Here is a 23,856-nt window from a genome sequence, read left to right on the forward strand (position 1 = left end):
GGAGCAAAGACTTCCGCGATTTCCTCAAGTCTGCGCTGTCAAGAATCCGCCCAAACGCCCCTCGGCCGCCAGCCTGACCAAAGGTGCCGTGCAACCGATGCCCGTGTGGTCGTGTCTTTTCCCCTCCCGTTGCTCGTGCTGTTTGGGGGGGGGGCCGCCTGCGTGGTATTTGCATTGTGTTTGTTGCGTATTGCAGTTCTTACCTCGTTTGATGTTGTTTTCCCGTTTGATCTTGCTTCATCTTGGCCTTGGCCTGTATCTGCACACTGCTCCGATGTTCAACCGCCATCTTGTCCGCAACAACAACAACAACAACAACAACAACAACAACACTGGTTGCTGTTTGCGTTTGCAGCACTCGTTCTTCAAGCAGATGCGGCACAACGCCAACGCCCTCTCCGATCTGGTCAAGAGCGTCTCCTCACTCGGTCAGCTCACATGCACGCATACACATATACATTCACGCATGCACACATACGCATGCGCTTTGCCCGTTGCTTCGTGTATCCGTGCATGTGTTTGAATGTGTGCTCCACGAGACTGCGGTTGTGTGAAACATCCTGTTTTGAAACCATGCTCACGGTGCTTCCTTGCTACATGTCTTCAACACGTGTGCGTGCATGTGTGTGTGTGTGTGTAAACGTGTGTGTGTGTGTGTGTGTCTGTCTGTCTGTGCCATCAGGCGACAAGCACGCGCAGTCGCTCGTGCAGGAATACGAAATCGACGAAGGAAGCGAGTCCACTCTCAAACCCTCAAAGCAGCGGTGCGTGTGCACGTGTGCTCATTGTGTGCGATGTGCGCCGTGCGTGCCATGAACGTTCATGTGCCATGTGCATACGTGCTCTTGTGTGCTCCCCTTTGCTGTTATGCTCTTGCGTGTGATACAACAGCCAACCAAACTCCTCACGTCACCCTCTCCCTCTCCCTCCTGCCACGTGCAGCGTGTCTGCGATTGTGGACGACACGAGCGACTATGCGGAGCTCCCCATGACCACGGTGGCCGTCGAAGACAACCCAAACGAATCAAAGGCAAAGTCAGTCAACATGTGTGTGTGCGCGTATGTTATTTGTTTGTGGCTGTGTGTGTGCGTGTGTGTGGCTGTGTGTGTGTGTGTGTGCGTGTGTGTTTGTATGTGTTTGTATGTGTGTGTGTTTGTGGCTGTGTGTGTATGTGTGTGTGTGTGTCTGCGTGTCTTTCCCTCCGATTTGTCCCTGCACTTGTGCCACCTCTCAACTCTCACCAGCTGTGTTTTGCTCCCGCTAACCCCCATCGCGACCTTTTCCTTCTGGCAGGACCGGCGACTGGCAGAAGTCTTCCAAGGACTACGTCCCCGTCAGTGAGTCGACGCAGCCAACACACACACACACACACACACACACACACACACACACACACACACACACACACACACACACACACACACACACACACACACACACACACACACACAACCATGCAAAAATGCTTTCGCTCAAGCATTCATGTGCTACAACATCAAACAACCCCCAACACACACACACACACACACACACACACACACCTCACGTCGCTGCCGTGATGTGCGCAAGGTCCAATCTACGCCAATCTGCCGCGCGGCAAGCCCGGCGTGCCACCGCGCTCTCCATCCAAGCCCTCCTCCCGACCCCCGCCGTCCAAGGTTGGTTGTGTTGGGCATGTTTGAGTCTCTGCTGTTTGGTTGGGTTTGACCTGGTCTGGTTGTCTGGCGTCTGCCCTGCTGTTGCGTCTGTCGACTCCTTGTGTGTACGTGGGCGGGTGTGAGTGTGAGAAAGCGTGCGCGTGTGCATACATTTGTCGCCTTTTGTGGTTGTCAGTGTTGTGCGGGGGAAACCCATTCCCCAAGTTTCTAACGTCTTCCCTGCCTTCCTCCTTCGCTTGATGTGTGTGTGTGTGTGTGTGTGTGCAGCAGCCGGCGCAGCCGCCGCGTAAGGAGACGGGCTCTTCCTTCGTTCTAAGCAACGTCTTTGCTGGCTGCCCACTCAGGGTACGTGGCTACACACCTGGGTGCACGTGCACTCCTCTCACGACCCATGCACTTCTTCCCTCGCAAATGCATTCGCTCATCACCCACCTCAACCGCACACCAACACACACACACTCTTGCACTTGCACACACACATACACACATACTCTCTCTCACACACACACCCTTCTCACACACACTTGCACCTTAATGCAGGTGTTGTGTGCTGCGAGCTGGAAGCATCAGCCCAACGGGCAGGAGCCGCTCCTGTACATCATCGTCGGGGCAGAGACGGGCCTGTATGTGCTGGAGACGAGCGGTGACAAGCGCGAGCTCGTGCAGGTTTCGCGACGCCGCTGCACGTGGCTGTATGTCATGGACGAGGAGGGTATCATGATCTCCGTCTCTGACGTCGATGGCCGCGGGCAGGTGTGCGTGCATGATCTCAACTCACTGCTCGTCGGACCCGATGAGGACATCCGATTCAAGACAACCCGCCTCCTCGACGGTGCGCGCATTGCATTGTGTTGTTGGTGTGTGTGTGCGTGTGTGTGTGCGTGTGTGTGTGCGTGTGTGTGTGTGTGTTTTGTTTTGTGAGTGTTGTGTTGTGTGTGTGTGCGGCGATTTGCTCGCTTGTTTTGCCCGCTACGCACCATGCCACTGCCACTTCCTTTTGCCTTCCTCATGCTTCCCCCAAAAGAAAACGCCCGCCCGACGCAAACACTTACTCATACACACATCTCTTCGTTTGCCTGTCTCTTCCGCACTGCAGGCGCCTCTGGTGCGCGCTGTGCCGTCACCCGCACCCCCGACACGGGCTTCACCTTCCTCTGCGTCACCGTTCCCCGCCAGCATGCGCTTTGCCCGTTGCTTCGTGTATCCGTGCATGTGTTTGAATGTGTGCTCCACGAGACTGCGGTTGTGTGAAACATCCTGTTTTGAAACCATGCTCACGGTGCTTCCTTGCTACATGTCTTCAACACGTGTGCGTGCATGTGTGTGTGTGTGTGTAAACGTGTGTGTGTGTGTGTGTGTCTGTCTGTCTGTGCCATCAGGCGACAAGCACGCGCAGTCGCTCGTGCAGGAATACGAAATCGACGAAGGAAGCGAGTCCACTCTCAAACCCTCAAAGCAGCGGTGCGTGTGCACGTGTGCTCATTGTGTGCGATGTGCGCCGTGCGTGCCATGAACGTTCATGTGCCATGTGCATACGTGCTCTTGTGTGCTCCCCTTTGCTGTTATGCTCTTGCGTGTGATACAACAGCCAACCAAACTCCTCACGTCACCCTCTCCCTCTCCCTCCTGCCACGTGCAGCGTGTCTGCGATTGTGGACGACACGAGCGACTATGCGGAGCTCCCCATGACCACGGTGGCCGTCGAAGACAACCCAAACGAATCAAAGGCAAAGTCAGTCAACATGTGTGTGTGCGCGTATGTTATTTGTTTGTGGCTGTGTGTGTGCGTGTGTGTGGCTGTGTGTGTGTGTGTGTGCGTGTGTGTTTGTATGTGTTTGTATGTGTGTGTGTTTGTGGCTGTGTGTGTATGTGTGTGTGTGTGTCTGCGTGTCTTTCCCTCCGATTTGTCCCTGCACTTGTGCCACCTCTCAACTCTCACCAGCTGTGTTTTGCTCCCGCTAACCCCCATCGCGACCTTTTCCTTCTGGCAGGACCGGCGACTGGGAGAAGTCTTCCAAGGACTACGTCCCCGTCAGTGAGTCGACGCAGCCAACACACACACACACACACACACACACACACACACACACACACACACACACACACACACACACACACACACACACACACACACACACGGCGTCTTTGCGAGCAAGCCCCGGCAATTTGTTCTCTTTCCTCACTGCAATGCTGTTATCACATGATGCTGTTGCTGTGCAGGTTGCCGTGTACACCCCCGATGCTGTGATTGCTTTTAGCCGTCATCGCATGGAGCGTCGCTCTGTCCACACGGGCAAGATCACCCATCAGGTCTGCACATGCGAACTGTGACTGCTATTGTAGTACACACGCCCGCACACACATGTTCACGCACATGCACACGTACATGCTCATCCTCACAAACATCCATGAGCTCACTCCTTCTCCTGTTCCTGATGTGTGTTTTCCGCCACCAGATGAAAGACGCACGAGAGACGTTCCGGGTTGTCGGTAAGGAAGGCAACATCATCATTGAAGCGCAGACAGAGGGCGAGGACACATCCCACCTCTACCTCCTCATTCGCAAGTAGATGCCGCAACAGCACTCTCGTTCACACACAGCCCCCAATACACCAAGCACAACCTGTTGCAACGCGTGCATTGCGCAGGCGGGTAGTGCGTGAGTGGTTGTGGCATGCACTTCTTCTCGGTTCAGTTTTGGTTGTGCTGCTGTGTGTTTTGATTCTTACCTGACTGTGGTGGATGTTGTCATGTCAAGGAGTTGCGTGTTGTGGTTGTATGTTGTGTGTGTGTGTGTGCATGTGTGTTCCCATTGCCTCGCTTGCTTACCTGTGCTTGTTGTGTCTGTGCTTTCCCTCTTGCTTTCCCTGTCGTTTTGCTTGTTGTTCTTCCCTCGCTTGCCACCCTCTTGCACTGTCCACGACACCAGTGCCGTCATCATCCACAACCCAAAGTAGACAAACATCTCGCAGCCATGTGATTGTGAGACTCTTCGTTGTGGACTCACTGGCATTCGGGTGTGCATGTATGGCAGAGTGGTAACGTGGTGCATGCGCAGGGTGTTGAGAGGTGGTGTGGGATGGATGAAGAAACGAGACAGCGTAGCGGCGTGGAAGAAAGAGAATCAACAATGCGTACGCGTCGCCAAGCAACAACAGACGGAAAACAAAGGATTTTGGGCATGACTGTGGGCTTCGATGTGTTGATGTGGGCGCAACTTTAGCCGTGATGTGGTGATGTGCGGTGTTTGGTGCTGGCACACGTCACATCAGGCGCACATTCGTCACAACGTATCACAGCAGGTCTGGGTTTGGCTCGCCACAGCGGCAGAAGCGCTTGTACGAGAACACCTTGTCGCCGCAGAACCCGCACTGCCAATCGCCGTCGCGCGTGTGCTCTTCAGATGCGCGTGCGTGTCCGCAAAGACACTTTGTCGCATACACAAAGTTGAGGCGACCACACGTGGGGCAGTCCCAGTCCCCGGCAGCGCGACGCTCCATCACCTCATCCGCCGTGGAGAACGGCAGGTTGCGCGGGTGTGTGGGCGATGATGCTGTGGTGGTGGTCGTCGTTGTTGCACTTGCGTGGCAGCGGTGGGCGGACGTGTGCAGGCGCCGTGTCGACTGCTGCAGCGGGCTGCAATGACGGTGGGCGGTTGGTGGTTGGTGAGTGGTGGCGGTTGATATTGATATGACAGGCTGTAGTAGATGCACACACACTCACACACACACACACAACCACACACACACACACACACAACCACACAACCACACACACACGCACACACATCTCTCTCTCTCTCTCTCTCTCTCTCTCTCTCTCTCTCTCTCTCTCTCTCTCTCTCTCTCTCTCTCTCTCTCTCTCTCTCTCTCTCTCTGTGGCTGATAATAGCAGTGAACAAGCCCCCTCCCCCAACATTCACACTCGTTCCAGCATTCTCCAGGCCATCACTCACTTCCAGGCGTGCGTTGTGCTGGCAGCCTCTGGCTTGACGATGGTGTTGCTGCGGGTGATGATTGCATCGACGTCACACCCCGGCTCCAGCGCACCGTATTCAAGGCGCGTTGGCGATCCAGACAGCCGCTGAGGAGGGAGAGGGCGGAGGACGCGTGGCGAGAGGTGTGAGTGTGAGTGTAGGTGAGTGAGTGGGTGTAGGTGCGTGTGTGTGTGCATGTGTGTGTGAGTGAGAGTGAGAGAGGTAGGCACACGAAACAGGTGTGCAAAGACGTGGTGCACGGCAGTCGACGCACTGTCTTGAGGAAAGCATCCACAACAGCTTCCGTGCTGGTGCGCGACAGAGCGACGGCCTGCAGCGACAAAAACGACAAAAAATGAGATGTTTGAGTTCATTTCATACACGCACACGCACACGCACGCACACACACACGTACACACATACACGGGCAAAAAGGCGCACCTGCAGCAGAAGAGCGGCGGTGCCGACAATGTTACGGAGACGGCCCTGGTTCTGCCCAATGTTCTCAATCTCAGCCTTGAGCTGCACACATACGCATGAGTGAATGGATGCACGCACATGGGTCACGTGTGTCATGTCATGCATGTGAGAAGTTGTGTGTGTGTGTGTGTGTGTAAGAGTGTGAGAGTGTGAGTGTGTGTGTGTGTGTGTGTGTGTGTGGTGAGGTATGGGTGAATCACGATGCGTGGAGGTTTGTAATGTGTGCCGTCATTACCTTGTTGAACTTGCGGCCGTATTCTTCGACGTGACCGAGCGATGAGAGCTCGTGCATCAGCGCCTCAACAGCGCTGGACAGGACAGCAAAGACACAGGCAGCAGCAGCAGCACATAAGACGGTGAGCGTGCTTGGTACGGTGTCATTGTGACATACGAGAGCTTCTATGGGCGTACACATGTGACGTGGGTGTAGCATGGGTGTTGATGTGTGTGTGTGTGTACACGCACAATTTTCAACACACGCACACGCACGCACACGCGCGCACACATGCACAACAGCCGCACGCAAGCAAATACGTATGCGTACTCTGGCTCGCGGTGGAAGCATCGAAGAACATCGAGACAAATGACGTTTCCGGATCCTTCCCAAATGGCATTGAGCGGGGCCTGGCGGTACAGGCGGCCCATCGGGCCCTCGTCCACATACCCTAAACGCGGCCAGCAGGAAGCAAAGGCGGTGGGAGGGGCATATCACGTGAGGACGCATGTGCATGTGTATGCGTATGTGTATGTGCGTGTGCATGTGTTGGTTGTGTGCTTGTGTTGGTTGTAGTGTGGTGTCTATGCAAGACAACAACCACATGCGAGGAGGAGGAAGAAGAAACCGGGCGCAAGTTACGCTAACCGTTTCCGCCAAGACTCTCCATGGCCTCATACACAAACTGGGGCGCGCGCTTGCAGATGTGGTACTTTGCAATGGCGGTGGCAATGCGACCAAGCGCCTGTACAGCGACGTGATGCGACACGGAGAGGCAGTGGTGTGTGGATGCACGTGTTGGGAGGGGAGGGGGATTAGATGCGGGCGTTCGCGCCGTGTGTATACGTGTGGATGTGCGGGCATTTGTGTCTGCATGTGTACGGGTACATGAGCATGTGTTCACGGCGGCCGCTGTACCTTGTCGTATTCGGAGGCCTGCGCGTCAAACGTGGACGCGATGCGGAACGCAAGTGCAGTTGCGGCCTCGCTCTCAATCGTCTGTCGGGTGTGTGCGTGAGAGAGTGTGTGTAGGGGGGAGTGTGCGTGTGTGTGTGCGAGTGTGTGAGTGTGTGTGTGGGTGTGTGAGTGAGTGTGGGTGCGTGTGTGAGGGTGTGTTTGCGTGTGTGCATGTGAGTGAGCATGTCGTGCGAGACAGCACAGGTGGTGACAACAATGGCAAGCCATGGCACAGGCAGCAGCGATTCACAGCGGAAGGAGGGGGACGCACGAGATCGGCAACGACGGCGCGCATGAGTGGCGTGTCGAGCAGAACAGATCCAAACGCAGACCGGTGGCTGTCAACACACACACACACGCACACGCACACACACACGCACGCATATGCACACGCACGCACATGCAAAGACGCACATGTTCACGAACACACAAACACACATAGTTTTTGGCCACGCACACATGACAAGGAGGTCAGCATTCAGGGGTCGCACAATAAAGCGTGAAGAGCAACGACAATAGTCAACACGCACGCGAAGCATGTAAATGAACACACATGCAAACACACGAGAGAACATACGCGTGTGCATGCACATGCGAGCGGAGGAGCAACAACGACATGAGGGGGGACCTGGTGTGGTTGACGGCCTCAAAGAGAGCGCGCTTCATGAGACCAGCAGTGCCGACGAGGCAGTCCAGCCTGAATACACACGCACATACACATTCACACACACAGGATATGCACGCGCGTCCACGCAAAACACACAACGCGGTGTGGTCAGTGCGATGTGCACGTGCTTCCAAATCAGCACTGTGCAAGCAACCACACTTCAGCCCACCCAACACGGCAATGATGACCGCATTGTGACAACAGCGGTGCGCCCACCTTGTGTTCTGCACCATTTCGAGGATGATTGCAATGCCGCGGCCCTCGGGCCCAAGCAGCTCTGCGTATGCGTTGTGGTACTCGACCTCGCTCGATGCATTCGACCGGTCTCCAACTTTGCTCTGGTGTTGACGTGTTTGGTTTGTGGATTGGTGAGCCCGGTTGGGTTTGTGGCAGCGAGAACGTGGAATAAAGAAGCGAGGTTTGGAGAGACGAAACACCCCCAATGTGTGCGAGGGTCGCACGCGTGTGCGTTGCACATATGTCTGACCTTGAGGCGCTGGAATCGCAGTCCTTCGTTTCGTTCGCCGGTTGAGGGAACCCAACGCGGTACAATGAAGCATGACAGCCCGTTCTCCGTCTACACACACACACACACATATACACACACACAGGTACGTGCGCACCCGATATGGGCTTGTGTATCAGCGTGGTGTTGAACAGAAGCAAACAAATCACCAGGATGGGCACATCATCCATGATATGCACACACATACATGCACACATGCAAACACATGTACCGCCAACAAAGCGCCGTCATTGTACCTGGGCGAGGGTGAGGAAGGCATCGCACATTGGCGCCGATGTGAACCACTTGTGACCGTTGAGGAAATAAGCGGAACCAGGCCCTGTCTTGTTGGCGTCAACGGGCTTTGCAGTCGTGATGTTGGCCCGCACATCCTGCGATCATAATGCAAACATACATACACATGGAAAGGGTAAGCGTTGACAGCGACAGCCGACAACTCGCCAAATCATCTTCCCCCCCCCCCCCCCAAACATCAACATCTCCCTGCCTCCTTGCTCTCCAGTACAACACACCACACCCATCGCCTCTGTTGTGGTCGCAAGAAACGCGCGAGCCACTTGCGACAGGATGTGACTTACAGAGCCGCCCTGCTTCTCTGTCATGGACATGCCAATGGTGATGCCGTTCTTCTCCGTGGCGGGAACGTTGCGCGGATCGTACTCGGGCGTGATGGCCTTCGTCAAGAAACTGAAGCACACGCGCGCACACACGCAGCGTTGCACAAACGGCGTACCCGATGTGTGCAGTGTACGTTGGTGTGTTTGCGGTGTGTGTTTGTGGTGTGTGTTTGTGGTGTGTGTGGGTGTTGAAGCGTGAGCAGATGTCTGCTCAGTCGCCGCAAAGCGCTCAATCTCCATCATAACACCGCCTCCGACTCTATCAACAGCCACGTGAGCATAAACAGTCACAAAACAATACAAAACGCAATACACACACACACGACAGCCGCGCGCGCTTGTTGGTTGACTGGCGGGCACGTACTCGCAGACGGAGCGCTGCTCGTCAGTCATGTGCTTCAGGGCAGGCACGCATGCGTAGGTCATCGTCTGCGGGCACTGGGTGCCAGACTCGGCCTGGTACATGAGGTAGCCGAGAGCAGAGCGCGCGACGGCGCTGCCGCGCTTGTCGGCGTTGCGCCAGGAGTACGAGGGGATTTCAGCCTCGATGCCAAGCCTTACAGGTGTGTAGCGGGCGGCATGGCATGTGGCCGATGAATGAAGGGATTCATAGGGCGCGTGGGTGAGGAGAAAGCTGCTGTCAAGGCAATACAACAACAAACATGCGAACGAACAAATACACAAACACACGCAACCACACAAACACACACAGACACACACGCACACACAAACACAAACACATGCACAGACATGACAGTATCGTGCAGTGGTACGCACTTCATGATCTCATGATAAGCGGGGTGGTACTTGACAAAGTCAATGCGGTTGCCAAACCGATCGTGAGAGTGGAAGACCGGGATGTTCTCGTTGGCCTGTAACAAACCCAGAGATGGCAACAGTTGATATCATGGTGAGTACGAGGGTCTGTGCAGTAACGACAGGATGCTGTTGTGTGCAGGCCCATGCAGTGAGATGCGTTGCACAACGCCGTTGCGTGACACGCAGGCGAGTGAGCTCTGAACAGGCGTCTCTTACGTCGCGTGCGAGCTCAGCCACGTGCTGGCTGCCGGCCAGCTTGCCCACATAGGAGATTTGCTCCGTTCCAAAGTCTGCACCGTAAAAGCTGACGCACGACTGAAGAATTGGATCCGACTCAAACGCAGCAAAGTTCTCCAAGGCAGGGACCTGATTCAACACCTGCAAAACAACACCACCACACCAACAACAGCAACAACGACAGTGCACCCAGCAACGACCGTCCACCGCCATTAGTGCATAGAAAACAACACACACAACACCAAACACAAATTCTACAACTCACGCCACACAACACAATAACGCACACCGTGTTTCCTTTCCGCGCCACCCTGCATACACTGTTGGTGTAAACGTGCGCCATGCAAAACGTACCCGCGACTGCGGTGGAGGTGTGTCCCCGAAGAAAGAGAGCTGGCGGCGCGTCGTCGTGCTCAACGCACGAACACCACCGCGAAGCTGTGGCAGCAACATCTTGCTTGCTTGCTTGCTTGCGGGGATGTGGTTGTGGAAGAATGGATCATGTTTTTCGGTGATTTTCGGCAGTGGTCGGACGCTGATGCACCAACAGTGGCTCCAGCTCCAGTTGTAGTCCTGCTTCCTCCACTCGCACACTGAGCATGCGTCGTGCGATGATCGCTGTGATTGCTGCTTGGTGTTGGGTGATCACGCTGATCCCAACCGTCTGCACCAGCATCGAGGTGTGGTGTATGTACATACATGTGTGTACATGTGTCTGTGTCTGTATGTGTGTGTGTCTGTATGTGTGTGTACATGTGTCTGTGTCTGTATGTGTGTGTGTGTCTGTGTGTGTGTGTGTCTGTGGGTCTGTGTCGTGTCTGTGTCTGTGTCTGTGTCTGTGTCTGTGTTTGTGTGCCTGTGTTTGTGTGATGTGTTCATGTGAAGATGTGTTTGTGTGTGTGTCTGTTTGTCGCTATTGCATCTGTTTGTCTCTTGTGTGTCTGCTTTTATCTTTGAATTCTGTCCCTACCTTCCGCTCCTCTGTCCCTACCTTCTACTCCTCTGTCCCTACCTTCTGCTCCTCTGTCCACTCATCTATCTCCCTGCGCTTCCACTCCTCCACTGCTCATGGGGCTGCAAATCTTTCAGGTGCGAGAGAGCTACGGCGAGGTGCTGAACACATTCAGCTGGGATGTGCAGCCGAACGATCCAGATGTGCAAGAAGCGGCACAACATGCGCTCCAACATATCTGGTTCCACACAAATCGACAGTGCCATAACCCAAACGCCTCTGCCTCCGCGCCGCCGGTGGCACAGCAGCATCTTCTCCAGTCAGCCGTGCTTCTGTTCCCGTCCAAACACATTCTGTACCAGACTAAGGACGGTCAGTTAGTTTGCACTGGTATTGATGGGCTGTGTGTTTCAGAAGCTTCTTCCTCTATTGCAGTGATGTTGCACACCAACAACTTTGCCCCAAGCCGGGTACTCCACGCAATGACATGGCATCCCAAACAACGTGCAACGCACGTGCGCCTGTGTTGTATCGTTTCGCAGGTCAGCACCCATATGTGATCCGGTTCATGGATCACGCGCACCGTGTGCAGCGACGCACCGTCATTCTGGTCGGTGCATGATGCGTGCTTTGCGGTGCTTCTGTGTTGATTACAGCGTTTGCAGTGCCCGTGTCTGTCCCTTTCCCTGCGTGCTTGTTCACCTGTTGTATTGCTCACCTCCTCTGCCACCTCCTGCGTCACCTCCTCCGCCACTGCCACCACCACCGCTGCTCGCACAGGGAATCACGTACTACTTTACACTGATGTGGGAAGGCGGATGTGCATCGCATTGGGCACAGCACACCCCCGATGCATACCACCACCACTTTGTTGTCACAAAAGACAGAGACAAGACGTTGTCGGTCATTAGCCATCACGTGACACACGTGCCGGACACAGAGACGACTGCCATCTTGATGGCCCACACTCAGCTCCACCCAGATGACCGCGCTGTGTTCACCGAACACAATACATGGCAGAAGGTATATGTGTGCGCGTGTGTGTGATAGGATATCGCACTGGTGAAACTTGCCTTGAATTCGAATCTAATTGCTTGCTTGCTTGTCCATTTGTACGAAAGAACGTGTGTGTGTGTGTGTGTGTATGTATGTTTGTGTTTGTGTGTGTGCGTTTGTGTGTGTATTTGCGTGTGTGTTTTGTGTTTGTGTGTTTGTGTGTGCATCGGGGTTTGCTTATTGTGCGCGCTCTACCAGCTCACATGAGCGTACCTTCCGCACATACGCACGCACACGCACACTCACATACACACCCACATACACACCCACACCCACACCCACATACACATACACATACACATACACACGCGCACGTGGTGTCAGCTTCGGATGCTGGATGACGGCGCCAGTGAAGAAGAGCCTTTGCCCGTGGAAATGCAGGCGTTGCTGCGCTTTGAGCGGGGAGTCGTCGGACGTGTTGTGTCACTCACACCTCTGAGGGTCAGTCGTGGCACCTTGACACGTGCTGAGCGAGGGTTGACACACCTCTGTCGTGACACCATTTTAAGACTTGACAGGAAAACGGCCCTCGTGCTCCACCACCAACAGTATCTCATCAAAAACCCATCATGACCCGGATTAACATATCTCTGAGTATCACTTGATGTGCCTATGTTCTCATTGCTGGTCATTGCAGCTGGGTAACCATTCATCATGCAAAGCATGCATGCCAGATGTGGTTTCAGCACACCGACGATGGTGGGTTGGCTGCATGGCATTGCCACCACAACCTTTCGTGCTCACACGTAAACAAACTCACAACAACACACAAAACATCTGATGGATGATACGTCATCACACCACATCGGCGGGGCGTCCATCGCGTGCTAACGTGTCACGCACCTGTTGTCTTGCGTCATGCAGGACCGCATGCATCCACGCTGCGCCGCCCGCTTCGCATTGCATCGTACAACATCTGGAACATCAACGAGTTTGACGACGGGACGTATGAAGAGCGGCTCAACCGCCTTGCTGCCCACGTCCGCACAGAAGACCCCGATGTCATCGCCTTCCAAGAGGTCGCTCATTGCTCTTTGTTTCGTTTGTTTGTTTGTTTGTTTGGTTGGTTGGTTGTTTGGTTGGTTGGTTGGTTGGTTGGTTGATTGGTTGGTTGGTTGTTGGTTTTTTTTTGTTTTTTTGTTTTTGAGTATGTATGTCTGCGCGCCTCCCTGCCTCCTTGCCCTCCTGCCTACCTGTGTGCCTGTCTTCAACTTGTGCATCCAGCGTATGGTGCCGTGTGTGCCTTGTCTGTGTGCTCATGTTTGTCTTCACCGACTAACTTGACCAAACACCCGTGTGTGTGTGTGTGTGTGTGTGTGTGTATGTGTGTGTATGTATGTGTATGTATGTGTGTGCGCGCCCAGGTTCGTCACGATGCGCTTCGCGACAGTCAGCCCGCGAGCTTGGCGGCACTTCTGCCCACTTACCACTACGTGTATCAGCCAGCCATGACATATGCAGAGCAGGTCTTTGGGAGGTACGCTTGACACCGCGCATGTGAACGTGGCTTGGTGTCGTTGTTGTGTTCTCTCAGATCGCCACAAACGTGTTCACTCACTTGTGTGCGACCCTCTATGCACCACACACGCGCGCACTTCTGCACACAATTGTCTTGTGACAGGGTTGAGGAAGGTGTTGCTGTGTTTTCGAAATATCCAATTGTGGGAATCGACTATCGCCTCCTTTACAGAAACAGGTCCTGCATGCATGGCGTGTTGTATGTCTGTATATGTCCGCGTGTATGTGTGTGCGTGTATGTGTGTGCGTGCATATGTGTGTGTGCGTGTGCGTGCGTGTGTGAGTGTGTGCGCGCATGTGTAGGGGCGCGTTGATGGCTTTGTCGAGTCCCTCACAACAAGCGTACAATGCGTCATTGTACAGGCGCAACCATGCAGACGCGCATCAACGCGTTGTTCTTCGTGTCAATGTCGATGCCCCTCACCTTGGCCCTGTCAGCATCTTCGTCTCCCACTATGCTCTGGAGTACGTGCGAATGTGTGTGTGTGTGTGAGTGTGCCTGCATATAACATCGTTTGCATGCGTGCGAGAGTGCGATTGCAAGTGCGCGTGTTCCTACTGTCAGCTTGCCATTGCTTCGGTCGAACAACAACTCCTGTGTGATCCTGTCCCCAACGCGTGATTCACCCGATCACTCACTCACTCACTCACTCACTCACTCACTCACTCACTCACTCATGCACGCATGCGCATCTGCCCAAATCAAACTATAAAGTGAAACTGCACGGCAGAGAGGTTGTGTGGAAACGTGGGAGTTTATTAAGGAGGACAACTCTAGCACACAGCTGTTTTTGGGTGATCTGAACGCAGAGCCAGACACGCCGTGTATCAGGTAATGCTATCGCGGTGTTACGCCTTGGGTCACTTCCGCAAGAGAGGTTTCATCCCACTCGCAGACACACACACACACACACGCACGCATACGCACGTACATACACACATACGCGCACCCAACGCGTCCGTTGTATTCTTGGTGTGTGTGTGTGTGTGTGTGTGTGTGTGTGTGTGTGTGTGTGTGTGTGTGTGTGTGCCCTGCACTTGCTGACCGTTGATCGCAGGTGTTCAGAGAGTTTGCCTGGTGTCACATCACCTCCGCAAACGACTGCTCGTGCTTGTGCTGGCCCGCAGGTTCTTGTCTGGGAAAGCGCCGCTGCTTGAAGCGACGACAGATGGCGTGTATGACGCGTGGCTGGAGCTCCACCCCGAACCGCGCCCTGGCAGCAAGTGAGCTCTCTTGCAGTGGTTTTGATCATCATGGGCAATGCTTGTGTGTGTGTGTGTGTGTGTGTGTGCGTGGGGGTGTGTGTGTGTATGTGTGTGTGTGTGTGCGTGCGTGCGTGTGTATGTGCGTGTGTGTGTGTGTCTTGGTTGGTTGGTTGACCAGTGTTTGTCCAAGTGCACGTCAACAGGTGTCGTGTTGCCCGTCCTTGCATGCTTTTTCCATCTTTTCCTTTGAAGCTGCGCAAAGTTCTCTGGCAACGCATGGCGTACCGCTGATGTATGCCACCACCACACTGTGCAGATACGCAAGGACGAAGAGAGGGATGTTGGCCTCACCTTCAACACCTTTGGGGAGCAGCTTGTGAAACGCATCGACTACGCATTGATGCGACACCCGCACATGGACGTGACCGTGTGCTCAATTGACGTGTTCCCCAGGTTTGTTTCCTGCTTGCTTTGCTGGCTGCTTGCTGGCTGTTCTCTGACTGCTTTTTCAATTGCGTTCTGCTTGCTGACTGCTCTCTCTCACGTTATTGGACTTTGTGCTTGCTTCTCACGGCGTTTGCTCGCTTACCATTCCCACGTTCCACCATCCATCCGCCTCACACACACACACACACACACACACGCACACACACACACACACACACAATTCACAGGGAGCGTGAAGAGCATCCGGCTTCTGATCATCTTGGTTTAGTGCTTGAATTGTGTACCATCACACCATCACTGTGCACATGCGATTACAAGTAAACAGTCACCCTATCTGTTCTGCACATCCGATATCAACACACCCACCCCCACTGCCCCCCCCCCCGCAACGCGGTCGTTCAAAGTCACACACGTACGCACACACTCTCTCTTAATACAGAGCAGTTCACTCTCTCCTTCCCTCACGCAAACAAACGCATTTGCGCACATGCACACACACGTAACCTCGTCCACAGTGAGCTAACACGAACAAAGCAAACGCGGAAGGATAAGGCAAAAACAACCACACCTGCACCTATGTACATGCTTGCAAGTGATCGCCACACACACGCACACACACACTCTCACTCACACACATACTTACTCACTCGCCCACTAGTACACATGCACTCTGTCGACAGCAACGCCAGCCTTCATGGCAGAACAAATGGTGAAGAGGAGCGTGGCTTGTGGGTGCATGACGCTTAGGGCATGATGTCCCCTGAGAAGTCGTCGTCAGACGTCGTGATGGCCGAGTCTGGTGGCGCGTAGTTGTCAAGGCTGTACTCAACAACGTCCGCAACGTTGGCGAACAAGGAAGGGAGCGCTTGCACCAGCGACAGGTATGTGTCCGTCCACAATGGTTGAGAGTCGAGGGCAGCAGCAACATCGGCAGAGTAGGCGTTGGCGGCCTTCACTTGCACGTCAAGACGTGACGACCCATCTGTGTTGCACACAATGGTTGGCGTGTCGATGTCCGTCGCCCGCACGGCGTACTCAGATAGCGACGTCACGAGCGCCAGTTTGAGCTCGTTCAGCACGTCCTGGCTCCACAGATCACACGACACAAGCACGAAGCGCACGGCTTGTGTGACGAGCGTGTATCCGACCTGTGCGCTTGCGCTCGTGTCAGCTTGGCAGTACAGTGGGGAGAAGTATGTCGCCAAGTCAACGGCCGCCTGCGCCGCCGTCAAGTTGCTCGCCGAAAACGCCTTCAGAACAAGGTACGCTCGCGTGTTCTTCGGGAACATGCGCACGCTGTCCACCTCGACGTTCAACGCCAGCGGCGCGAGCTGGCCCTCCACAACACGCCTAACGTCCGCAAACAGGCCCCCAAACCCATCAGTCTTGAGCGAATCCTTTGGGTAGCACTGCGTCTCCTTCACCACGCCCACACACTGCACTGCACCGGCGGCCGATGTACCTGCAAAACACATCAAGGCAAGGCAAAAATGTTACAGCATGCGTGAGTGAACGAGTGATGTTGAGGAGGAAGCGCGAACGGTCGTGTAATCAATGCAAGAGCAAGTCACACGCATGGTACATGCTACATGGGGAAGGGCTCAAGTGCACGTGTACACATGTACCCGCAAACACGCGCGTACACAGTCATTTATCGTGACACACATGAGCACGATCACACAGCGTAACACGCATGAGCCAGCACGCGCGCGCACACACATCACATCACATCATACAACAACAGTCTCTCACCAAAGACGTTGCTGTTAAGGCTGTCTACGTCAGCGCTGAGGGTACAACTGAGCTCAGTCAGCTCAAGCAGTTTCAATGCCGTGTCCTCGGCGTCAACCCGCACCTGCTCATTGAACACGCTCACATCAACACCGTCCACAGTGCCAAAGACGTCCAAGTTCTCGCCAATCGTTGCTGTTCCCGCGACATCCAGCTCACCCTCCACTGCGAGGTCGTTGGAGATGATGGCTGCGTCCGCCGACAGCACCGAGAACGTTTTCGTGCCCGTAATCTCCTGGTCGGTGTTGAGGGTGACGTAGCGTTCGTCAAGCGCCGTGTAGTTGAGGGGCGCTGTGCTGTTGAGAGCAACTTGCATGACCTCTGCAATTGCATTCATCGTCTGCGACACCGTCTCTGCCACGCGATCCTCAAGCTCCAGGCGTGTGATGGTGGCCGCTTCCTCCTGCACGTGCACACGGCACGAGGAGCCGCCGTAAGTCGCAAGGTCCACAACTGCGCTGTAGGAGCTGACGCCTGCAGGTGAGTTCGCGGTCGTGTCCGCCTTGCACAAAGCAGGTGCCGGGTCCTCCGCCTGGCCCTCGGCCGCGTTGATCTGCAGCATAACCAGCCAGCCGTAGGCAGAGAACATGCTCACAGCAATGGCGCGCCCCGAGTTGACGGGCACAGAGAGCTCGACGGCCTCGAAGCAGCCCAGCTGCGCATAAGCGGTGCCGTACAGGGCAAGCTCCTCGCGAGCCGCGGCGGCAGAGCACGTGCGCCCGTCCGACGCAACGGCGTAGTTCTCGTTCCACCGATACAGGTACCGCTTCTGCACGGGCGGCGTGATGCCGCCAACAGGGAGCCCCTCGCTGTTGTACTGCACATCCCAGCCGTCGTTGCCAAACACAAGCCAGAGCTGGCTCGAGCTGCCACACACCTCCACTGCCTCAACAGCATTGGCCTGATACGTGGCCAAGTCCTGCAGCTTGCCCATCACCTCGTCCTTTCGGTTGAAGAGCTCCACGTAGTCGGCCGTGCTAAACTGGAAGGAGGGCAGGATCTGCACCTCATCGGGCAACCGAGGGTAGGCAAAGCCCGCGCGGGGTGTGGCGGTCACCGTCTCGGACAAAGGGGCGCGGATGCTGGCTGGCGGCAGGCGGTTGTAGAAGCGCTGGTAGACGCCATACGTGGGGCCATCGGGGTTGTAGCTGCGTCCCTTGCACGGGGACACAGGATGGTAGTGGTTCTCAAACGCCTCCCATGCAAGGAAGTGGTCCACATGTGTGGAGTACGGGCACCACTCCGTGTCGTTGGCCGGCAGTGTGACCCCGGGCAAAATGTCCACGGCTGGAGCAAAGATGCCGCCGGAGGACACATCCGGGTCTGTCGAATCAAACTTGGTGTACTCGTGGCAAGCGCTGTCAACGTACACAGAGGACAGGTAGCCGGCCGGCGCATCTGCGTCCGTGTCTGTCGTGGTGCGCGTGTGTCGCTCCGCGAACACGGCGTAAGATCTCGTGCTCCCGTCCAGGGTCTGGCGCTCAAAGAAGACCGACTGCGTGCCGCCAGAGGTGATGGCTCCACTCATGGCCTGGGCCACCTCAAAGGCCCGGCGTCGTGGCGTTGTGGCGTGTCGGCCTGCACAAGCTCTGCTGCGGGGATGCAGCGCCCGAAGCCCGAACACCTGCGGTGCGGCGCGGCGGCGGTCGTACGACACGCTCAGCAGCACTTCAAACCGCTTGCGGCCGTTGAGCCAGTACGGTGACATGCTCTGCCCGTCCAAGTCGTTGACGGGGATGGCTTCCTCCGTGCCACGGTCATTGCGGTAGAAGATGTTTTTGCGGGCCCTGGAGATGCCGGCGGTGATGCTGGCAACTGGCGTGGCGCGCAGTCGTGGGAAGTACCCTGTTCCGTCTTCCGTAATGTCCTGCCCAAGCACAGCAGATGTTGGCAGCAGGTCAGGGAAGTCGTAGGCGTGCTCGTCGCCAGCATCCGCAACGCCCGCTTGGCGGAACCTGTCTGGGCTCTGGTAGCAGGGGGATTCGGCGTGGTTGCGCTCGTCGCCAGGGTCGGGGTACGGCTGGCAGTGCATGTATGTGAGAGTGCCGTGCTCCATGAGGCGGTGGAAGCTGATTCGGTGGTTTCCGGGGATCAAGTGGTCAGTGTCGTTCTGGCCCCTGGCCACAAGGTACTCGTTGTACGCGGTGCAGTCCTCCGCAAGCGCCATGTACTGCGCACACGCTGGGGCGGCGAAGTGCGTACCAGACGTGCGCTGGCACTCCGTGGTGAACGTCGTGATGCTGGCTGGCTCGCACATGGTGTGCACCCTGCCCCGCTCAACAAACTTCTTGGAGGACGTGCTGAACACGTACAGGGTAACGGCCTTGGCCGGGTCGGGCGACAATGGCGCATCATCCACGAGGCTGTGCTCGCAGGTGGACTTGGCGTTCACGACAGCCAGCACCGTCTCGCCGCCCGTACCCGCGGTGGCGGCATCAATGCAGTCTGCAGGGTTCATGGCTGATGCGCAGGCATCAAACACCTCCTGTGTGACATTGGCCTCTGTCTGGAACACGTGGAGGGCAGAGACGCCAAGCGAGGGAAGCCGCTGCACCTCCTGGAGGCGTGGACGGGTGGTGCCGCGCGCAACGCGGAAGACAATTGTCTCCGTGCGGTGGTTGCGGACGACAGGGTCGTAAGTGCTGGAGGACTGGTCGCAGGTGGACGCGCACTGCGCTTCCGTAGCAATGGAGGAGTCAGTATTCAGGTGCCCGCAGGCGTATGCAGGGCTGCTGCGGTTCACGTACATGTCCACGCATTCCTCTGCAGTCATGTACGCCTCCTCAAATCCAACAATGACATATTGCTCGCCGCCAATATTGACGTCCACTGAGCTGGAGGCACCGTAGAGGCGGAGATCCAGGCCATACTCCCTGCAACAGACAGAAGAGAGTCACGGGGTGGTGATGAGTTCACGTGTGTATAGACGTGTTCGTCATGACGTGGGATGTTGGGGGAGCGTGTTGATCGAAAAGAGGGTAAGAGACGAGCTTGTGCGGGGGGTGTGTGTGCGCGGTAGTGTGTGTTTGTTGTTTGTGTGGTAAGGTGTGTGCGTGTGTGTGTGTGGTAAGGTGTGTGTGTGTGTGTGTGTGTGTGTGTGTGGCAGTTGGAGCGTCGAGGCGTCGAGGTGGTAGAGACAACACTACGCATCCATTTCTCTGCGACTTTGCGCTTTGACATGCACGCCAGCATGCCTCTCTCGTCTTCATCGCATCAGCACACACACACACATCGCACGCGCACAACAACACAAACATACCGCACAAGAGAGGATGTTAGGCCTTCACCGCCGTTGACCTGCGTGGCCAGGGCGCTGAGCTGCAGCTCCGTCTCCACAGCCTGCTGCGACACCTGCGTGACAGAGTTGGCGATGCCCATGGTGACCGTGGACCGGAGACGAAAGAGGTTTTCCGGCCGGGAGCACAGCACGGGCGAGGTGTTGGGGCACGAGCCGACCGTATTGGTCTCGAGGATGCGCGCGTTGGCCACGGCAACGTAGGTGACCGTCTCCGTGAAGCGAACAAGCTCGAAGCGGGGAAGCTGGAACACGGCCAGGCCGACTGGGCCCTGCCCTCCGTTCTCCAGCACCAGGGCACCGTCCTCGTTCGTGCTGCTGCCGTACGCGTGCAGCTCGCCCAGCTCCGCTGTCTCCTTGAGCAGGCGGAATTCGTCCGTGAACACGTCGTAGTAGTACACTTGCGTGCGCCCGACGTTGGCTGAGTCCGCAGTGCCGCAGGCGGCAAAGGAGGTGTTGCGCTCCAATGGCGGGCAGCCGCGGTTGGTGACGGCGAGGTGCGCCTGCCCCTCAATCTCAAAGAACTCAAACTTCTCCGCAAACAGCGTGTCGAGCTTCTGGAACACGCCAAAGCGGTATCCGTTCCAGCGGTAGATTGTGGAGGAGGCCGTCTCCAGGCCGTTGTCGTGGCTCTCGGCAACGGCAAGGAAGTGCTGCACGCTGCCCGTGGTTGAGACGGAAAACGCCTCAATGTGCCTGGCGCCCACCGTGCGCAGCGTTTGGTACGGCTTGAACTCGCCCTGGAACTCCTGGCAGCCTGCCGGGTTGCCTGGTGCGATGCAGTCGCCTCGCGGGTTGTCGCTGCGAGGGTCGTACTTGAAGACGTGCGACGAAATCTCCACGTCCCAGCAAGAGGGAAAGACGGATTGCGCGTCCAAGGACGTGCACGCTTTGTCGGAGACGTACTCCGCAAAGGCCAAGAACGTTTCTCCGCGAATATCAAACACCTTGGCATGGACAACGCCAGAGAGGGACCCGAAAACCTATCAGCGTTTGGATGGTTGCAGGTGCGCGGACATTGGTGAGCTGAAGCAGATGGCTGTCTTGCGGTGGGTTCTGAGAACATCCGCCAGTCCACCAGACAAGGAGTGTACCCACAATGTTAGACCCACTTCTTCATCTCACCCTTTGTCATCATCTCCCCTTCCATCGTCCGATCATTCTCCTTGTTATGCTCCCCCTCTTCATTCTGCTCTGTTCTTCCCCCTTCCGCACACACAGACACGCACACACAGACACACACACGCACGCACATATACACACTCTCTCTCCCTCCCGTTCACCCCCCCCCCCTCTTCCCCGTCGCCCCCTCTTATTTGTGCTCACCTGCCACACGTTGGCACCGTTGTTGCCGATGTTCTCGTTGTACGCCGCATCGTCTGGTGATAGGGTACCGTTGGTCTGCTCCCCGCCCGTGAGGAAGAAGCCATGCTGCTGCTCCTGGCCCTGGTTGTCCGTCGTGCGTGCGCTCCATTTCAGGATGAAGTTGGGCACACTCGTGAAGGTCTCACTGACCACCTGCCCCAGGAAGTATTGGCGCTTGACCATGTTCGTCTGCAGAATGAAGTGCTCTCCATTGATGGCGAAGTGCTCCACGTGGCGCGCACCGTGGGTCGTCCATGCGCAGTCGAGGTACTTGTGGTACCCCTGGCCCTCGCCCTGGTAACGCCAAACGTCGCCGCACTGCTCAAACGGCCTGAAGTTGGTGCTGGTGATATCGCTGGAGAAGGACGCGGGAATGATCATGTCTTGCTCCTTGTCAGGCGAGAAGTGTGTCAGACCAACGATGCCGTTCCCGGTGATGACGCCCGTGCCCGCCTCAACAGCAGCACCGGGACCTGCGTCTGTCCATGCCTGGGTCACGGGCTGCCACGAGTACACGCGCTGCGGGACGTCGTTTTTGCTGAGACTTGTGCACGTGCTGTCGACGCACCTCTCTGCCGATGCAACGGCAATGCACGCATTGCGAGGCACGTCGGTGTTGAGAATGGTGGATGCGTTGCCGGCGTTGGCGTTTGTGAGCCTGAAGAAGGTGAAGTCCTGTGCGCGTGTCGTGGGAAAGAAGTCGGCGACGCTGTCCACGTTGACAAAGTCCGTCAGCCGTGATGCAGGGACATACCGGCGCACAGGCTCGAGCTTCTCAATGGACACGATATCTGTACGTCATGCAAACAGCGCACAGAATGGCGTGTGTGTGTGTGTGTGAAAGAGAGAGCGCGCGTATGTGTGTGTGCGGGTTGGGGGTGCAAAAGTGAGTGAGTGGGCGAGCGAGCATGCGCGCATGGTAAGGGGAATGTCAGGTGCAAACATTGGGCAACACAGGGCTTGCGCATGCAAACTTGAATCGCAGAGAGACGCAGACACCAAGAGCACGCACTTCATACGCACATGCACATGCACACACACACTCACACACACTCACACGCACACGCACACACACACATGCACACACATGCACACACATGCACACACATGCACACACACACGAGTACAGACACACACACGCACACACACACGCACACGCACACACACGCACACGCACACACACGCACACATATGCACACACATGCACACACATGCAACCAAACAAAGCCATGTGCGGAACACAAACACGAATGGCGACCTCACCCTCAAGGGTCCGTCGCCCGCGCAGGAGGACTCTGTTTTCACTGTCCATGCTCGGATATGCACTCGTCGTTGTGCTAGTCGTTGTGGTCGTTGTGGTCGAAGTCGACGTTGGCGGAGGAAGCATGGACTCTGCGTCAGCCATGATCTGCCCGTGCAAGGTGGCCTTGATCTGGTCAAAGTCGGGCATGGCAGCAGTCCTTGCATTGTGCGGCACACACGACAGCACAGCCAGCACAACCACCAACAACACAGCCTTTCCCGCCATGATGGTGGTGATGAGGTTGCAGCGTGCGGGGTTTCACTCAGAGGCCGTTGTCTGGCTGCCACGAAACCAATCAACCAACAGGGATCGAAGGAGTTACAACTACACAGCGCAGCCTTGACGCGGGCACTGCTTTGGACAAAGGTAGAGTGTGGGTGCGGTCAGCGCCTTCGGGAGCGACTGAATCCACTTCCGACCAATGAAGGTATGGTGGCGGGCCAGTAGTCGCTGCTTGTAGCGGCTCTTCTTTGAGCAAATATTCTCCGCCGAGGCCAGCATAAAACTTTTATCATGTCGTACAACAGCTGCGCGAAACAATCAAAACCACAGCAGCACACAGTGCAGCATTGACGCGATTCATGTGATGTGATGATGACACGACATAAGCGGCCTTGCTGTCACAGCATCAAAGCACCGCTGTGCAGGCTGCCCATGAAGTGCTGAGAGGTGTACAGCGGGCGCGAAGTAGCTAAGGATAACCAGCAATCACCACGAGAGAGGAAGAAGAAGAAGAAGAAGAAGAAGAAGAAGAAGAAGAAGAAGAAGAAG

At 56.0% G+C, this 23,856-nt stretch overlaps 4 protein-coding genes across 4 annotated transcripts; 2 read left to right on the forward strand and 2 right to left on the reverse strand.

Annotated features, from left to right (window-relative positions):
* Window positions 1-4,630, forward strand: PTSG_03141 (uncharacterized protein). The gene is made up of 14 exons (XM_004995672.1): window positions 1-83; window positions 356-428; window positions 683-764; window positions 943-1,035; window positions 1,295-1,338; window positions 1,571-1,659; window positions 1,927-2,004; window positions 2,200-2,491; window positions 2,756-2,881; window positions 3,039-3,120; window positions 3,299-3,391; window positions 3,651-3,690; window positions 3,880-3,969; window positions 4,116-4,630. Exons 2-14 carry the CDS (start codon window positions 374-376, stop codon window positions 4,227-4,229), a joined length of 1,278 nt encoding a protein of 425 aa, XP_004995729.1. The 5' UTR covers window positions 1-83; window positions 356-373; the 3' UTR covers window positions 4,230-4,630.
* PTSG_03142 (acyl-CoA dehydrogenase) lies at window positions 4,625-10,626 on the reverse strand. The gene is made up of 18 exons (XM_004995673.1): window positions 10,507-10,626; window positions 10,132-10,293; window positions 9,874-9,968; window positions 9,461-9,652; window positions 9,058-9,166; window positions 8,716-8,850; window positions 8,441-8,530; window positions 8,170-8,291; window positions 7,915-7,983; window positions 7,558-7,624; window positions 7,248-7,328; window positions 6,978-7,074; window positions 6,660-6,780; window positions 6,351-6,423; window positions 6,077-6,157; window positions 5,910-5,966; window positions 5,615-5,742; window positions 4,625-5,295 (listed from the first exon to the last, which is right to left on the reverse strand). Exons 1-18 carry the CDS (start codon window positions 10,603-10,605, stop codon window positions 4,953-4,955), a joined length of 2,121 nt encoding a protein of 706 aa, XP_004995730.1. The 5' UTR covers window positions 10,606-10,626; the 3' UTR covers window positions 4,625-4,952.
* A 125-nt stretch (window positions 10,627-10,751) lies between these two features.
* On the forward strand, window positions 10,752-15,652 carry PTSG_03143 (uncharacterized protein; the record flags this gene model as incomplete). The annotated part of the gene is made up of 14 exons (XM_004995674.1): window positions 10,752-10,832; window positions 11,242-11,476; window positions 11,647-11,714; window positions 11,885-12,127; window positions 12,485-12,575; window positions 13,025-13,179; window positions 13,525-13,637; window positions 13,782-13,856; window positions 14,042-14,143; window positions 14,394-14,510; window positions 14,807-14,902; window positions 15,137-15,176; window positions 15,201-15,337; window positions 15,559-15,652. 14 exons carry the CDS (start codon window positions 10,752-10,754, stop codon window positions 15,650-15,652), a joined length of 1,647 nt encoding a protein of 548 aa, XP_004995731.1.
* Window positions 15,580-23,573, reverse strand: PTSG_03144 (uncharacterized protein). Its single transcript, XM_004995675.1, has 5 exons — window positions 23,046-23,573; window positions 21,744-22,573; window positions 20,382-21,400; window positions 17,084-19,995; window positions 15,580-16,793 (listed from the first exon to the last, which is right to left on the reverse strand). The coding sequence occupies exons 1-5, from the start codon at window positions 23,308-23,310 to the stop codon at window positions 16,075-16,077; spliced, it is 5,745 nt and encodes a 1,914-aa protein (XP_004995732.1). The 5' UTR covers window positions 23,311-23,573; the 3' UTR covers window positions 15,580-16,074.
* Between the last annotated feature and the right edge of the window lie 283 nt (window positions 23,574-23,856).

This window comes from Salpingoeca rosetta (assembly GCF_000188695.1).
Source record: "Salpingoeca rosetta unplaced genomic scaffold supercont1.7, whole genome shotgun sequence".
Taxonomy (NCBI): Eukaryota; class Choanoflagellata; order Craspedida; family Salpingoecidae; genus Salpingoeca; species Salpingoeca rosetta.

Bases quoted from the DNA above. Each gene is read 5' to 3' on its own strand.
- PTSG_03141 (XM_004995672.1), top strand. From the start codon at position 374: ATGCGGCACAACGCCAACGCCCTCTCCGATCTGGTCAAGAGCGTCTCC. The intron at 1,339-1,570 runs GTGAGTCGACGC...GATGTGCGCAAG, and splicing joins CAAGGACTACGTCCCCGTCA to GTCCAATCTACGCCAATCTG. The intron at 3,121-3,298 runs GTGCGTGTGCAC...TGCCACGTGCAG, and splicing joins CTCAAACCCTCAAAGCAGCG to CGTGTCTGCGATTGTGGACG.
- PTSG_03142 (XM_004995673.1), bottom strand. From the start codon at position 10,605: ATGTTGCTGCCACAGCTTCGCGGTGGTGTTCGTGCGTTGAGCACGACG. The intron at 9,167-9,460 runs GTACGTGCCCGC...CGTGTGCTTCAG, and splicing joins GAGCAGCGCTCCGTCTGCGA to TTTCTTGACGAAGGCCATCA. The intron at 5,967-6,076 runs GTGCGCCTTTTT...TTGTCGCTGCAG, and splicing joins CCGCCGCTCTTCTGCTGCAG to GCCGTCGCTCTGTCGCGCAC.
- PTSG_03144 (XM_004995675.1), bottom strand. From the start codon at position 23,310: ATGGCGGGAAAGGCTGTGTTGTTGGTGGTTGTGCTGGCTGTGCTGTCG. The intron at 21,401-21,743 runs GTGAGCACAAAT...AAACGCTGATAG, and splicing joins ACGGTGCCAACGTGTGGCAG to GTTTTCGGGTCCCTCTCTGG. The intron at 16,794-17,083 runs GTGAGAGACTGT...TGTGTTTTGCAG, and splicing joins CCTTAACAGCAACGTCTTTG to GTACATCGGCCGCCGGTGCA.